This window comes from Sciurus carolinensis, chromosome 4 (genome assembly GCF_902686445.1).
Source record: "Sciurus carolinensis chromosome 4, mSciCar1.2, whole genome shotgun sequence".
In the NCBI taxonomy this organism is placed as follows: Eukaryota; Metazoa; Chordata; class Mammalia; order Rodentia; family Sciuridae; genus Sciurus; species Sciurus carolinensis.
The window spans coordinates 38391674-38407010 of NC_062216.1; the positions used below are offsets into that span (position 1 = coordinate 38391674).

General features: G+C 36.1%; 1 protein-coding gene across 34 annotated transcripts in view; it reads right to left on the reverse strand.

The window, feature by feature from the left end:
- The window catches only part of Sorbs2 (sorbin and SH3 domain containing 2), a 205366-nt gene that overhangs the window by 93945 nt on the left and 96084 nt on the right, over nt 1-15337 (reverse strand). For 23 of the 34 annotated variants that reach the window (XM_047548840.1, XM_047548844.1, XM_047548842.1 and 20 more), the window contains one exon: nt 1282-1331. The exons of 2 other annotated variants lie outside the window; for them this stretch is intronic. In XM_047548840.1, coding sequence (XP_047404796.1) covers nt 1282-1291 — 10 coding nt within the window. In that variant the 5' untranslated portion in view covers nt 1292-1331. Of the gene's footprint in view, nt 1-1281; nt 1332-15337 lie in introns of those variants that run through there. 9 more of the 34 variants (XM_047548873.1, XM_047548861.1, XM_047548856.1 and 6 more) reach the window with 5 other exon arrangements.

The following is a 15337-nucleotide window of genomic DNA, read 5'->3' on the forward strand; positions in this document are numbered from 1 at the left end:
CTTCAAAGAGGTGCCTCAGATCAATCAGCACATACCACTTCCTCGAACAGAAATTTGCTGACTAGAGTTTGGCAACAGGGTTTCTCCTAGTCCAGCTGGGGGCTCTATGTTCTATTTGATTTTTTGCTGTCCTTTGCCTAATAATGTTTCTTATTTTATTTTCCATGACCAATTCTGACATCTCCAGTTGTTAAAATGCCTTTACTTGTTTAGTTTGGAGGGCCATCATTTCTCTTGACATCTAATCCATGCTTGTCCGCCCTGACCGTCTCTAACACCCTCATCTTGCCTGTTGCTCCACATGTCCACAAGTCAGCTGCATCCTCAGGACATAGCATTCTCTAGGCCAGTTAGAGCAGGTTTCTGCTAAGGGGCTGCCATGGAAAGATGGACACAACACGCGTCTCTACACTCCATCTGGGGATTAGACATTCCTTCTCACCAGTGGGTTACTAATCCTTTCTCTAGGCACTTTGATATGAAGAGACAGCAAAATGTTAGAGAGTTTGATGTGAAAGAATATTTCAAGTCATCCTTTTTTTCTCTGCCATAATGTGACAGATCAAAATAACTTCCCTGCAGTTACTTGCTGGACAATAGGAAATGGCACATTTTAAACATGAGTGACAAAATTTCAATGAGAAAGTTATTTCCTGAATTGTTTAATACTGGTATATAAGACTTGGGTGGGAGTGAAGGTGAAATTATAAACCAAAATATTTCAAACAGTAGAAAAAAATTGTATTTCATATATACACAGCATGTATCACAAACACTTTTATGATTAAAATGTACACCTTACAGTTTGGAGACAATCTAAAAATTTAATGCTTATGTCTATATATGTATTATGACTATGAATTAATTAAAGTGACTTTGCATGATGATTTGACATTCTATCTGCCAACTTTGTCAACATAGAGTTTATAGAATAGAAAAATTCAAATATTTTTCATCAGAGCAACCGGTCTTTGAACTTAGTCTTTCTTAAGTTAGAGTTTTCAAATGTAGGCATAAAATACCTAGTATTTTGGGGAGTTAATTTCAAAATATGATGAGAAACAAAGAGTAAGAGTAGGTAACAGAACAGATAATTCTCCTTTTGATGGCTGAGATCGTAGCACAAAGACAAAGAAATAAAGGAATGAATCTGAACTATATATCTAATCAGAAACTCAGTATCACATTTAGGATCAGCAGAGTAATAAACTAATGATTTGGGGCCAAGATGACTTTTAGAGAGCAAAGCTAAAGAGGGTAAAACTAACAGAGACAGCATACCTGTATTCATTTTGACCTTGGAGGGTTTGTTATTAAAGTCTTCAGATTTCCTGTAGAAAAAAAATGATGCATAATTTGTTCTCTAGCATGTGGAACAAGATACCGTGAAAGTGTGTCTTTGTTGTAAGTATACCTGTAAGTTAATGCCACATCATAATTAATCTTACTTAAACCAAGGTTTAATCAGATTGGTCAGATTTATGATACTATTCAAGTTAAAATTCAATTGTTCTTGATCCTAGGACTATAAACTTATATTTTCGTTTAATGGTGGCTGTTTAATGAATGAAAATGGAGAAGAGTTTTCATTTTTAAAATTAAATTTCATTTACAAACATTTATATGAATGATTTTTGTTCTCTAAACCTGAACAAAAGGTTCATTGCTTGTTAAGTTTCCTCTTCCAGAATTATAAAAGGGACTTTTGACATCATTACAAATGTGGATCATTTTCACAGGCCAATTTATCTTAAAAAGCAATCGGGGGAAATGTCATTAGAATAAATTTTATTTCTTATTTTTCTGTGTTTGCAAATAAAGAGGCACATTTCTTGTTCTGTTTGTATTTTTTTTTTCAGAATGTTGCATATTTCGGAACACTGGACTTGGTCGCTTTACTATTGCCCGTGTGGAAGGAATGCCAAGTACCCAGGGAGGAAGGCAGGGGTCAGCGCAGGAGCTTTGAGAAAGTTCCTTCAAATGTATTTATTTTAATCTCTCAGTAGCAAAACTCCTAATACGTTAACCTTAAATGGACAAAATAAATACAAAAGTTGCCTCAGGGGATGTCTGTGACCAAGACTGGGACAACTTCTAAAACAAGAAGGGATAAACAATTTCCAGAAAATGAGGACTGTAAGGACATTTTCCAAATTCTATCTGATCATTCCTTTTGGAACTAGGCAACGTTGTATGTTTCAACCTGACTCAGGCTTTAAAACTGAATGCCAAAGAGAGTATCTGGGGTGGAATAGCAGTGATTGATAAACACCAAACAGAAGGAAAGCTAAATTCCAGAATGCAAACCCTCTAACATGTAATAATAATGTTTTAGACCGAATGAGAGATTTGGTGATCAGTATGGATTGTGTGAATTCAAATGCAGATGTTTACAAAACATCTGACACTCAAAAGTAAAATAGGATTAAGGAGAACAAAGCCAGGCGCCACAGATCCTTGAGCTTTTCTTTAAAGTGATGTATCCTGTTACTTTAAAATGTAATTTGTGAGGTTTTTCAACTTCTCATTGTTTTAGATGTCAAAATGTGAAATGACTAACTTCCTAATCAGGCAAGACAGTTTCCAAGCTGTTAAAAGAAGAGGCATGGTGACAGAGTTTTCCAGAAGAACCTGAGACGGAAAGGCTTCTTGGGTGCCTAATAAAAATGCATGATTCTATTTCCTTTATTTGTGCTAAAGCCATTAGCAAATTCATGACTGAGAACTCTTTAGACAATTTAAACTAAAGCGAATTTAATCTCTTTTGTTCTGTTCTGAAAAAGTGTCTTTGATTGTCCTTACATAACAAGCACAGATTATTCTGGAAAGCATCAAATTCCTAGAGTGTTTGCAGCTACTAGAAGAATACAGTATTTCAAGTACTCTCTTAAATTGGAATTGAAGCAGAGCCAAGATTATGAAAACTGACCATAAAACTACCTTGAACCATGGCTCATGGTCCATAGAGCAAAAAACTCCACACACTGGATTGTCAAGATGATTTTCCGTAGGTTGTGTGGGGCTGTATTTGCTTAAATTCAGATTTTTCCAAAGTTTCAGGTAAAAAGCAATTTGCATGTATCCTAACTTGTATATAGCAATGAATTTGATTTACTTAGGGGTCAGAGTAGCCTTTATTCCCAATGTGCACATGGTGGTAGATGGTACTGGTTATGCATGGGCAAGAACATGACTTCAGATCTATGGCTGTTTTTTTTTAACCCATGCTAGGCAAATGCACTACTACTTAGCTACATCCCCAGCCCTTTTGAAATTTTATTTTGAGTGATGTCTTACTAAGTTGTCCAGCTGGTTTCAGATTTGTAATTCTCCTGCCTTAGTCTCAGTCTCCCAAGTAGCTATTTCACTTACCAAGCACCTCATTATTTTCCTATGGAACAGAGAAGCCCTTTTTACCATATGCACAGGATAATAGGCTGGGTAACTAAAACTTTTGAGTGAGGGTCCTAAATGTTTTATTGTTATGCATGGGCATCAGTGTGACTTTTTACCTGAGGTTTTATAATTCTGCTTCAATCCCATGGGTTATCAAGCATCCCATCTGAAGATCTTTGCCCCAATATTAGCCAAGTTTCTGTGTACATCATTTAATTTTTGTACATCTGAATTTAAACACCGGGCCATCTATCATAATAGAGGACTTAAATTTGAATTCAGTTAATGTGAGGAGTTGCCCCAGAAGATTTTCCATGGAATACTTTTAATCTAATAAATCGCTATGGTTGTTTTGAAATTAATCTACTCATAGTTCACATATTATTCAGAAGAAAGGGCACATAGATAGTTAAGTGTTAGAAAAACATTGTGGGATGTTAGATATTTTAAAAATCTATCTGATTTTAAACACAAAAAGAAAAATACATGATTAAGGTTACATATCAGATTTAACCTGGATTTCATACTTAATTTGAAAAGAGATAATTTGTATCACTCTTTCTGAATGAACGACCCTATCTGATCAATGTGTCAATGCCTTTCTCTTTTTCTCTATGACTGTGATTAAAACTAAAAATATTCATAAATGCTAAATGATTTCACTTTTCAATTATAATTGAATGAGTTCATTCAGTTGACATTTATCTTATCTTAAAATATGTCAACATGCTCCTTCGACTTACGAGAAATCTCCAAGGAATTATTTTGTCCTTTGCAGTCCCTGAGTTTAAAAACATAAGAATCCACCTTGACATCTTTTTGGAATGGTTTCTCCAAATTGGTAGCCTATATGTGAGGCCTACTCAGAGGACTCTGTCTCTGAGTGAAGAAATCATAGCAGTCAGTAGCAAAAGCATGATAGACCTTGCTCATAGGTACAATAGGTCCCTCCCAACTCTCCTGAGTTAAAGGTGCCCAAAGATGAGTCCTTGTTATTCAGGAGTCACATTATCCCAGCTTTTATACAAGTATGTTGAGGTCAGAACATGGTCAAAATCATTTCTAGGAATGAGGAAAAATTATTACCACAAATAATAAGGAAAGAAAAGAACATGAGGCTATTAGTTTTTTGTTTTTGTTTTTTTGTTTTTTTTTAAATAAGATTATACAGTGTCCTTTTTAATTATAGCAAATTTCCTGATGCCTGGGCAATTTTCCTGAAAAAAGATCACTGTCTTTCAAGGAAATTTGTAATTTTCCTCTCAAGATTTTACAAAGGGAGCTGCTCAAAATACAAGATTTTTGCTAAAGACTGTGTTGGTTGGAAGTTGATCATCTGGTAGGCGATTCTATTTTTTCTAGTGTTATTCCAAAGCCTCAAAGTTAGTGAAGTACTCAATTTAACTCTAAATGAGTTCCGATTTCATTTGCTTTAAATGGTCATGTGACTTCATCCAGCATCCTACTTTCATGGGGTCCTTCAGGGTAATTACAGGATACATCAAAATACTTATAAGTGTATCTTTTGTCTGAGACAAAGTCATTTGTTCAGATTGATAATACAGTATCAGGAAGGTTCCACTGGCTTATATTATGTAAATCAAAAGTCAAACAGATTCTGAATCAAAATAAACCAGATTCCCCATAGTGATGCAGGTACATTGTGAAAGTACTATGTATGCAAATTAATTAAGATATTCCTATAAGAGAAGTAATAGGTGCACTGAGTAGTGTAAGAAAGATGGTCCTATGGTTTAGATATAGTTTGAGTGTATCCCCAAAGGCTTCGTATATCGAGATTTAATCCCCAATGTGAGATATTAAGTGGGTGGAAACTTAATTCAACTAAGGAATTTAGAAGCAGGGCTTTCAGGAGGTGATTATGGTTAATAAAGTTATTAGAGTGGAGCTCTCATGATTAAATCCTGGTGGCTTTATATGAAAGGGAAGAAAGACCAGAACACACACACACACACACACACACACACACACACGCATACTTCCTTCCTTTTGTCATATGATGCTTTGTAGGACCTCAGGACTCTTCCAGCAAGATCATCACCATATGGAAACCCTAGACTGTGCACTTCCAGAACTGGAAACCCAAATACACTTCTTTACTTCATAACTTATTCTTTCTGTAGATTGTCAGCAACAGAAAATGGACCAGTACAGATGGGTGGTGGAATCGAGCCTGCCTGGTTTGGATCCCAGTTCTGCCTATCTCTAAGCATCTACATGAGCTACCAATGTCACTGCCACCTTTTTTCTTCAATAGTTGCAATAGGATTAAACCTGTCCCCCTCCCCCACTGACAGGAAACCATCCTCAATTTGGCAAACTGGCATCATTCCCATTAACCAATATTTCAGATATTTTAAAGTAGACTTATGCCTGTGATTATGTTTTAAGAAAATAATCTAGACTATACTGAAAATACATGGACATTATTATATTACTTTACTTAGAAGCAAGTCACATGGATTATTAGGCTACTTCGTATGGATTTTCCCATTTCCCAATACTCCCATCTCCCAACAGCAACATGTTGGGATCTGTCTTCCAGGAAACTTTTCTTTCTTCCTTAAACAGATCCTTCTTTTAGCTAATATATTTTTGTCCCCTACATGGCAATGAATAAGAAGAGACAGACCTAAGGAAATAATTGAATCAAATACTTGCCTCCGAGCCTAGTTATAGTCAAAGCTACTGAATCTAAATAGAAAATGATAGTGAAAGATTGCAATGATTAGCCTTTAAAAAAAAAAAAAGAAAGCTTTCCCATTACCTTTGACAGTTTATAAGCCAAAGTGAGGGATGGAAGGAAAGAAATGTCTATAAATGTCACCTAATGAATTATGTGACTGATGGTGGGGATGGAATCCAGATGGCAGCCACTTCTGCTTAGTTTACAATGTGAGAGTGGTTCCTCCTCTTCTCCCCATTGTACAGACAATCCCTATTTTGAGGGAAAATATCTTAATATTAAAAAAATATTTTTTAATTGTTGATGGACCTTTATTTTATTCATTTATTTACATGAAGTGCTGAGAATCGAACCCAGTGCCTCTACCACTGAGCCACAACTCCAGCCCCATCTTAATATTTTAAAAGAACTACTTTTTCAAACCATGTGCTATGTTGTTTTCCCCAACTTTTAATTGGCAAGCATTCCATTTTAATTTTTACATACTGATATCACAAATCATTTGACTTAAGTTATTTAATCTACTTTAATTTTGCATATGTCATTCTTAGAATTTAAGTGGAAATAAACATTAAATGCTCTGGTAGGAATAGAAAGATACCATTTTGTGTGTGTTTTATTTTTAAAATTCCAACCCTGAAGGAACCTTAGCTCAACCACCTCATTTGTGAGGTTAGATATTTGAGGATAAGTGAAATGACTGTATCAAAATCAAACAGCAACAAGCAGACACCTAAAATCAGCTTAGCTCTCCTGATCCTTTGCAAAGAATAGGCAGCCTCCTATAAGGCATCTTACAATGTCTGAAAATAAGACCAACCCCTCAAAATACTACAGTACAAGTCTTAATTAAATGTGGAATCAGGGTTGGGGATATAGCTTAGTTGGTTGAGTGCTTGCCTTACAAGCACAAGGCCCTGGGTTCAAATCCCCAGTACTGCAAAACAAAAACAAAAACAAATAAATGTGGAATCATATGAGCTAGGGATAAAGGAAAGAATAAAATATCAGCAGAAAGTGTGAGGAAAGGATAGGTGATAAATAAAATGGGGGCTGTAATTATAGGGCCATCTGTTTATTCTTTTGGATTAATAGGGAAATATCGGCTGCTTGTGACAAAGATTCCTTTCACCTAGTTACTGCTCAAGTCCCAGTGGAAGGATTTTAATTAGTACGCTTATCTTATTTAGAAAAAATTCCATATTTTATTGGTGTGTTATACTTATATAGAACCATGAGATTCATTGTTACATATTTTTCCATGCATATAATAATACGATTTGGTCAATGCCTCTCCCAGTATTTCCCCTTTACTTCCTCCCCTCTCTCCCCCTGTTCCCTTCCTTTCCTCTACTAGTCTCCCTTCTATATTCATGAGATACCCACTCCACTTTATTCCCCATTTGTCCTCTCTGGTTTCCACACATGAGAGAAAACATACAACCTTTGACCTTCTGAGTTTGGCTTATTTTACTGAACATGATACCCTCAAGTTCCATCCAATTTTCCTACAAATGACATAATTTCATTCTTCTTTATGACTGAATAAAATTCCATTGTGTAAATATACCTTATATTCTTTATCCATTCATTCATCGACAGATACCTATGTTGGTTCCAAACTTTGACTACTGTGTATTGTGCTACTATAAACGTGTATGCATGTATCACTACAGTATGCTAACTTTAACTCTTTAGTAGTAAGAAGTATGCTTACTTTAAAGTATTTCCATGGTAATCTTATTTTCTGAAATTACTATAGTCAAATAATCCTGCTTATTGTAAATTGACTATTAAAGAAATGGCCACATTTTTCTTCTGGATTAATATATCTGTTTCCTGAGCACCTGAAAAAACATTTACATGATTTAACAATGCCAAAGTTTATTGTGCACTGCTAGTATTATGATAAACATGTATTCATATGTATCTCAGAGACACAATGGTGAAACACCACAGGATAAGTGATCATGATAACATTAAACTTTAGCAGGGATAAATATAAAATCCTGCAATTAGACTAAACCAAATTTTATGATAAAATGTAAAAGATTGATTACTCAGAATTTTATATGAAATAAGACTAGGGCCTTTAGTGGACTGAACTGGGTGATATAATTGTTTTAAAATATAATTAAATCAATGTACAAATGAACAATAGGATAAATCAAGGAAGCTGTGATCCCACTTTGATGATCATGTTGGAGACCAATTGCTTCCATTTAAAAACATCTCCTTCTATGTCTGTCCATGTGCTATACTGGCAAGGTTGTGGGTTTCTCCAGACTTTGGAGGCTGTCACTGGTAAAGGGGAGCTTGGTGAGAACTCAACAATATGGTGGAAACAGTATGGTGAGCTGCCGATTGTGCATTAGCAGCAAAAAGAAAAATTACTGACATATACTCAGTTATTTTTGCTTTAATCTCAGAGAAATCATTCCAATGGCTAATGCTCTCAAATAACCCAAATTTGTACTTTGAATTGATAGGAAGCTGGAGAACAGCTGCAATTAGAAGTTCAATGCTCTCTTAAAGATGAACCTGATTTTAAGAAACCTGACGTCCAAATGAGACTGTTTTCTCCAAGCAGGGTTATTGTTAGTCTTGCTTACAACTCTCATCAGAATGTAAACAGGTCCACCCCAGAACTAAGTGTCTTTAGACTTCTGAATAGGACAGCAAAATGGATTTGGTACCTATTGCCCTTTTGTTCAGCAAAATGCCAATCTGAACGACTTCACTTCTAGTTCTTACCCGGCTCATATGTTCCCAGCATTCTTCATTTTTTATACCTAATATAGTCCTTCGTACCCTGCCACTATTTAAAGCTAAAACTTCCACTCAATCCACCAAAAATAGGCAAGGAAAACAACATACAAATTTATACTTAAATTATACATTGGAGAATAGTGAAACTCGCTTAACAAAGTTCTTATCATTTCATACCACCTTGCTTATTTGACATGGTGGCTAAATTTAGAAATGGTTTGAACACTCTTTAAGAAGGTTACTGAGCATATTTTAACATGCATAGTTAAATCTTATTTGGTCTGATATTTATTAGTTACTTTCCCCTTTTTGTCTACAAACTCTTTCTTTCATCCTGGATTTTCCAGCTCTTGGAGAAGCAGAAAAGACTTCCTCTTGACTTCCCAACTTCAGGAGAACACGAACTCTTCCGGGATAATCAGGTTTTATCCCCAGGGTAGGCTGCCACTGAGGCATGGAGTCATGAATACTCTCACAGACTCAGCCAGGGCTTCTTGGTCATGTGGACTGTACTTCAGCATCTAGACACTTAGTTCAGGTCAGGGGTGGAAAGTGTGTTTGCTGAACATCCCTGGGACAGAATTTGGTACTACTTGACTTCACTGTCATTTCTTCTTTTTAAATGAAACATATAAGCACTTGTTCATTTGCACAGGTAGCATTTGGTAATGGAGACCCAGAAATCTTGTGATCATGTGTGGCTAAATTTTCTATCCCAATAAGTTTGAGGGGAATGATTAGTTTTCTAAAGTACACAGAAATTTTCTAATATGAACTATTATAATTAGGATGTTACCTATATCCCCTTCTTGTGCTAGGGCTTCACAACAGATAAATCACTTATATTAGGGGGGAAATAAAAGACATGAATGATTCAAAAAGTTAGCAACTTTCTTATGGGAGGGACAATTTCACACATATCACAATCTAAGAAGAGACAGAGTGAGGATCCAACAACCCAGCTTTCAGGGAACTCTGGTAGAAGCTCTTAAAAATGCATTAAATGTTTTTAGTTGTTTTATCATTAAAGTTGGTGTGTATTAAGTCCTGTGTGTGAATGTGTGCCGGGCAAATCACGTCTATGTGCCTGAGTTTTTAAATTTATAAAATGAAAGATTGTTTTAAAGTACAAAAACACATAGTTCATTCCTTTTATGCTGTTAAGTGTAGGAAGGTATGTGTAGTCAACAAATGCTCATTGAACCTCTATGTGCAAACCACCAAGTTGATTATCATGATTGTATTTATCCATCAGAATCTAACTGGAAGCCAATATTTAAAGACTTGTTCCCATGTTAAAATTCAGAAGGAAGAGACTGTTAAAGATTCGTACTTCTGATAACATTAGGATGAGGCGGGATGTGTGTGAACACAAGTCAACACCATCATCCAAGGCTCTTTCTCTTAGTTGCTTAGTGTACTTAACTCCAGAAATAAGATCTACAGGCCCGTGTACATATCTTGTGTCTTTCCCTATTATCTCAAGTGTTCTTCCACTGAGATTCTCAATTTTAGAATTTATGCCTAAGATAATATTCATTTTATAAGTCTACACTGAAACAAAGAAAGATACCCAAAACTTCAGGCCATATGTTACCATTACCTTTGAAAAGTCCCTTTTTCATCATGAGTGGTAGTAGGGATGGGATTGACAAGAATTACTGATTTTTTTTTTTTATTCTGTTAGGGTTTATCATAGAAAAACCTTCAAAACAGATAAATCACAAGGCAGCTTACCATTCCAAATGTAACATCCTTTTGCACAGCTCATCCTTCCTGAATAAAATCTACTGAGTTTATAAAACAGGACCAAATGATCTCAGCACATTGTATTTCTATTTTCTTACTGACTGAATCAGGCCCTCACTAGTTAAAGGACAGAACACAGGGAGCACAATGACATTTCGTGCTATCTTCATGTGGGTGACTGCTGTTCCATGTTTCAGTTTCTGATGAAAAAATTTGGTATGGAGCTCATAAATAATTTGTAATTAGAATGTTTACTTAACAAAAAAATTATTATACTTGGCCATCTTTAAGGCTACTTGTGATAAATGGGTCATTAACTTAAAGTGCTTGGAAAGACAACCTGAATTAGGGAGAAGTATGAATTATGGAATGCTTGTGGAGAAACAATTTTTCCTTCAAAATTATAGATGAACTCCAGGCCTGAGGAAAAAAATGCCTAAAATGGATTCTTCAGGGTCTTATTTTAATGACTACATAAAAATAATCTGTACTCACATCCATTTATAGGTAATACATTTTTTTAAAGTTTCTTCATACCATTTCATTATTTATACTAGTATTTTGCTTAAGAACCTAGTTTTCAGTATAATTAAAAGTAAAGACAGCCTAGCCTCTCACTGAATTATCCTAACTTCTGAACTTCTATGGCTAAGTTAAAATTCATATTGATATGCATTTTATTTGTATGTCTAGGTTATAATTCATATTTATTTCTCATTTCATGTTGGATTCATGATATTCCCTCTCCCCAAACCTCCCTTTATTTTTCCAACATCCCCTTCCTCCATCCCCTTCCTCATTCATGAATCAAACATAAGCTCATTTTATTGCAGGCATCTTCTAAGCCAGAATCTGGTTCACCTTGACCTTGCTCTCTCCCTCAACTCTATATGCTTTGAAAAGTAAAAGGAGACATTTTGCTGTGGGAAGGGCAACGTGCTTCCACCTCAGCCCTGCAATTCACTTGGCCATTAGACTTAGGTGTGAGGGGATAAACATTTCTAGTCCTATTGGTTTTGCACAGGTCAACTACAGGTTAAGCAGCGCTTAGCACACAGTGAAGGAGATGGAATTAATGGTGATTCAGGAGTTAATACTGTCGCTTCCTGTCCCATGACAGCAACAAACACTAAATGTATTATCTTCCAGTGGTATACGGGTAGGAGATGGCACAGCTCATAAAACAAGGGGAAAGCAGTGTGCACATTTGCATGTGCGCACACAAACGCACGCACGCACGCACGCATGCGCAGAGTTTGTGTCCCCTGCCCATTCGTCTAAAGGCCTCTAGTTTGTGGATAATTTATCTTCCTGGTATAGATATGATTACCTGGATGTTGAGCTGGGAAAGTCTCAAAGAATTACCCATATCATTTTGATTCAAATTCACTATCCAGTCTTTTCTTTGTTTTAGCAAAATCATTTTAGGAAAACAACTCATTGAGATGGATTATTTAAGTCCTGAACTTGTTCATTACAAATGTAATAATAGTTTACTATAATCTACATATTCTTTGTAAATATGCTAGTAGGGGATTTTCTCCAATTTTTTCAATGCTACTCTCTCAAACTCTAACAAGATCTAGAACACAGCATTTACTCACTAAATATTCATTGAATAAAGGGATCCTGAAATGCAGACATAGGAAGTAGACCCTTGGGGAGGGAGAGTCAGGCAAAGAAGCAGGAGAACCCCTCACTTGTCCTTTGACATTCCACCTCTTGGCTTTTACTAAGGTGTGTAGGGCCTTTTTTTCTAGGTTCTTCCAGGACCCCCCAAATCTAATAGTGTCTCTAAATATTGACAGCATCTTCTAGTATGTGTCACTCAAGGTCTGTCTAGGTGGTTCAGAGGTGCTAGGTAACAAATACACCCTCACTTCTGAAAATCTCTGGTGAATGTTGAGGCTGATTGTGCTGATATTTTGGCAGTTGGAAGGGTAGTTTTGTTTAAAGTGTGAAGTGTATTTAAGAAGTCATTTGATCAATAGCTAAGATAGGGAGCCAACCTAGGTGCCCTTCAATAGATGAATGGATAAAGAAGATGTGTACAGATACACAATGGAGTATTACTCAGTCATAAAGAAAATGAAATTATGGCATTTGCCAGTAAATGGATGGAATGCGAGAGTATCATGCTAAGTGAAATAAACCAATCCCAAACCCAAAGGATGAGTGAATGTTCTGATATGTGGTTGCTGACACACAATGGGGGTGGGTAGAGAATAGAAGTACTTTGGATTAGACAAAGGGACATGAAGGGAAGGGGAGGATGGGAATAGGAAAGACAGTAGAATGAACTGGCCATAACTTTCCTATGTTCATATATGAATACACGACCAGTGTAACTCCACATCATGTACAACCACAAGAATTGGAAGTCATACTCCATGTATGTATAATAAGTCAAAATACAGTCTACTGTCATGTATAACTAAAAACAACAAATAAAAAGTGAAAAAAAAAGAAGTCATTTGATCAAAGGGAGATAAGTAGAAGAAAGGGGGAGAGGGAAGGAAGGAGGGAAGTATTGGGGAGTGACATTGGTCAAATTATATTGTTATAGTGTATGCATGTATGAATATATAACAACAAATTCCATTATTAAGTGCAACTGTAATACACCAATAAAAATCTTGGAACGAGAAAAAGAAGTCACTTGGAAGAGCAACAGTTGTCATGAGAATGTTAAGCTCATCATTCTGATTTAGTCAATTCTAAATGACTCACCTGTATTATATATTTTAAACAAAAGTATCTTTATTGTTGAGCTGTAAACATCAATGTACACTGTGATTTTGCTTTTCCAAGTGGAGAAGACTAGTAACACTCTTTATTTTAGGAAAACTCTCAGTATGCAGGCCTTTTTTATCTATTTTACCAGTCTGTATATCCTGGTCAAAATTAATCAAGAACAAGGGAAAAAACAATTCCTTGTCCCTTTTATCTTTTAATTGCATATAACATAAATGGAATTATTATAACAATGGACAAGGTTGTTACTTTAGTGGGTGTTTCTCAAGTACACAGAACTGTATAAATCATTATCCTCGGTATACGACTTTCTTACAACAGGGCCATGTAGACCTCCCTCTCTGTCTCCCTCCTTTCCCATCACTAAACATCTACAGATCCACCATCTAAAATAAAAGGCAGACCCTGATAAGCACCTACTAACCAGGAGTCCTCCACCATTACAACGTCCCCTTGGATCTGTATATCTGAGAGTCTTCTTTCTGAATGCTGTGTGTATATTTCTTTAATTTTCACTTTTTTTTTTGAGGGGGTGGGTACTGGGAATTGAACTCAGGGGCACTCGACCACTGAGCCACATCCCCAACCCTATTTTGTATTTTATTTAGAGACAGGGTCTCACTGAGTTACTTAGTGCCTCACTTTTGCTGAGGCTGGCTTTGATCTTGTGATCCTCCTGCCTCAGCCTCCCATGTGTATCTTTCTTTTGCTCTCCTTTTTATGTAATTTCATTGTATCTATATATCTTCCCAAAGTATAGTTAACTTAGTTATTTTAATCTTTGTAATGATATCATCATTCTGTATGTAGTTTTATGGCCGATATTCATCCATGCTGTTAGTGTTTTCATTTTGCTTCCTGTATAATATTCTGTTTTATGAATATATCACATTTTATACATCTACTTTCCCGTGTAGGGGCATTTGGTTGCTTCTAGATTTTGCTATTTTAAATAGTGCTTCTATGAATATTTATGTACACAATTCTTATTGCTTTGCTTGTTAATTAACTGCTTGCCAGAGAATTTAAATGAAAATAATAGCTTCCATTTAAAAAAGTTCTTTCAGTGTGCCAGGAACTGTTCTATGTATAGTTACATATATATTAATTCACTTGAGCAGCATGGCAACCAAAAAGAGGTACTATTGTGATATCACTGTGGAAAAAAATTAAAAGATGAGTTAAGAAATTTGTCCCAAGATCACTCAGCTAATAAGTCACCAAGTCAAATTTGAGAACCCCGGGCAGTATAGCTTCAAAGTTTGTGTTCTGAAAAAATGTTCTACTGTGTATTTATTAGAACTAAAAGCCTGAAGCATTTCAACAGTCTTTAATATATAATTTGGTTACTGACCAAAAAATTGAATGTGGGACTGTCCTAATTGGGTTTGATCAAGATACAGTGTAGCTGACAATAAGCGATATTTTAAATACTCATGTATAGCATAACTACCCTAAAAACAAATTTCACACTCACTTCCTTGTCTATCTTTCATCATAGGCACGAGGTTCTTTGCTAGTTTATTTCAGTGAGACCACCACTGATTCTGATGCATGCTCCCTGCAACCCGGTGGTACAGTTCTCTGTAATTTCTGAGGCACCTATGAGTGTACGGTTCTTGGTTACTGATCACAGGATGTTCCGGGCCCAGCTTTATGCTCCTTTAAGGAACCCAGGCTTATCCTGCTAAGGCAGCAAGTTGGGTCCTGTGTGGCCTTCATTAAATCATATGAGTTCAAGGCCAAGGTGATGTGGACTCTCATTCCCCAGGGAAGGAAATCCTCCTGGGAGCTGAGCAAATTCCCTCCTAACTCAGTAAAGCAGCATCCTCAAAACCCTATGGAACTATGGGAAACATACTAAGCATGACTTTCCTTAAGTTCACACATATTACTACATAACAACCCAGAAGAAATAGGTTTGGTCAAGCTGTGTCGTCACAGGTACACGTAACCTACAAA